General features: G+C 54.0%; 1 protein-coding gene across 1 annotated transcript; it reads left to right on the forward strand.

The window, feature by feature from the left end:
• Positions 1–130: 130 nt before the first annotated feature.
• Positions 131–909, forward strand: PPTG_12617 (hypothetical protein; the record flags this gene model as incomplete). The annotated part of the gene is made up of 2 exons (XM_008909747.1): positions 131–189; positions 246–909. 2 exons carry the CDS (start codon positions 131–133, stop codon positions 907–909), a joined length of 723 nt encoding a protein of 240 aa, XP_008907995.1.
• Between the last annotated feature and the right edge of the window lie 245 nt (positions 910–1,154).

Raw genomic sequence — 1,154 nt, forward strand, 5'->3', positions numbered from 1 at the left:
ATTGCTGAGAAGGAAGTTCTGGCCGTCATTCGGGTTCTTCGAACATTCAAGGCCCTGATCGAAGGCTGTCCACTCGTGGTGTACACCCGATACTCGGTGTTGAAGTGGGTGATCAAGTCCAAGACTGCGGATGGGCGAACTGTGCCATGGGGCGTTGCCTTGTCACAGTACGACCTGGACATCCGGAAGGTACAGAAGGACGAAGACGGCTTGGCCGCCATCCTGGGTGCTGGTATAACGCCCAGAGAATATTTGGACGAGATTGCCGAATCCCTGATTCCGGCTAAGGGACGTGTCAAGGCACCCCCAGTGGTGAGTATCGAGATGCTCGAGGAAGATTACCAAGGTGTCGTCCTAAGTTTCGACGGAGCCGCCAAGACGTCGACCAGGAGGGGTAGCTGCGGTTGTATCTTATGGCGACTTCCCGAATGGAAGATCATCGAAGCGCGAGGATATATCCTGGATGATGTCACGGTGAACGATTCGGAATACTACGGATTGTTACACGGCCTGAAGTTGGCACGTGAGCATGACATCCAAGACCTTGTTGTCGTAGGTGACTCGAGGATCGTGATCCAGCAAGTTCAAGGACTAATTAACTGCAACAAGCCTAATCTGCAACGGAGACTGGCTGAGTGCGAAGTGCTACGGAAGAGATTCAAGACAGTCAGGTTGGTGCACGTCAAACGTGACTTCAATCAGGCAGCCGACTACTTAACATCCAAGACACTCGCTCTTGGGGAGTCCTGGACGGTTCAAGATGACGAAGAAATCCGGCACCTGGAAGTCGTGTCCAAAATCCAGGAGCAGATGACGAAGCGGCCAGAGGTGGTCCAGGATGCAGAAGTTGGTGTCCAGAAGGTGATCGATGAGGAAGTCCTGACCAGCGATGTTCCAAAGCCTGGTTAGGTGCTTGTCCTGAAAGTAACCTCCTGAACCCGGAGTGCGCACCGTTACCACCTGCCGCCCGCGTGATGGCTGTGCTCACTCGAGCTGCAGCTCAAGCCGATGCTCAGGGGCGCCCACCCATGGGACCCTTGGAATATCAGGCGGAACGTTGGAGGCGGATAAAGGCTCATCAGGATGAAAAACGAGTCCCTCAAAGACTTGATAGATTTCCTGAATGACGACATGGGTCGATTCTCTCCGAGGCG

Source organism: Phytophthora parasitica, assembly GCF_000247585.1.
Source record: "Phytophthora parasitica INRA-310 unplaced genomic scaffold supercont2.35, whole genome shotgun sequence".
In the NCBI taxonomy this organism is placed as follows: Eukaryota; Oomycota; class Peronosporomycetes; order Peronosporales; family Peronosporaceae; genus Phytophthora; species Phytophthora nicotianae.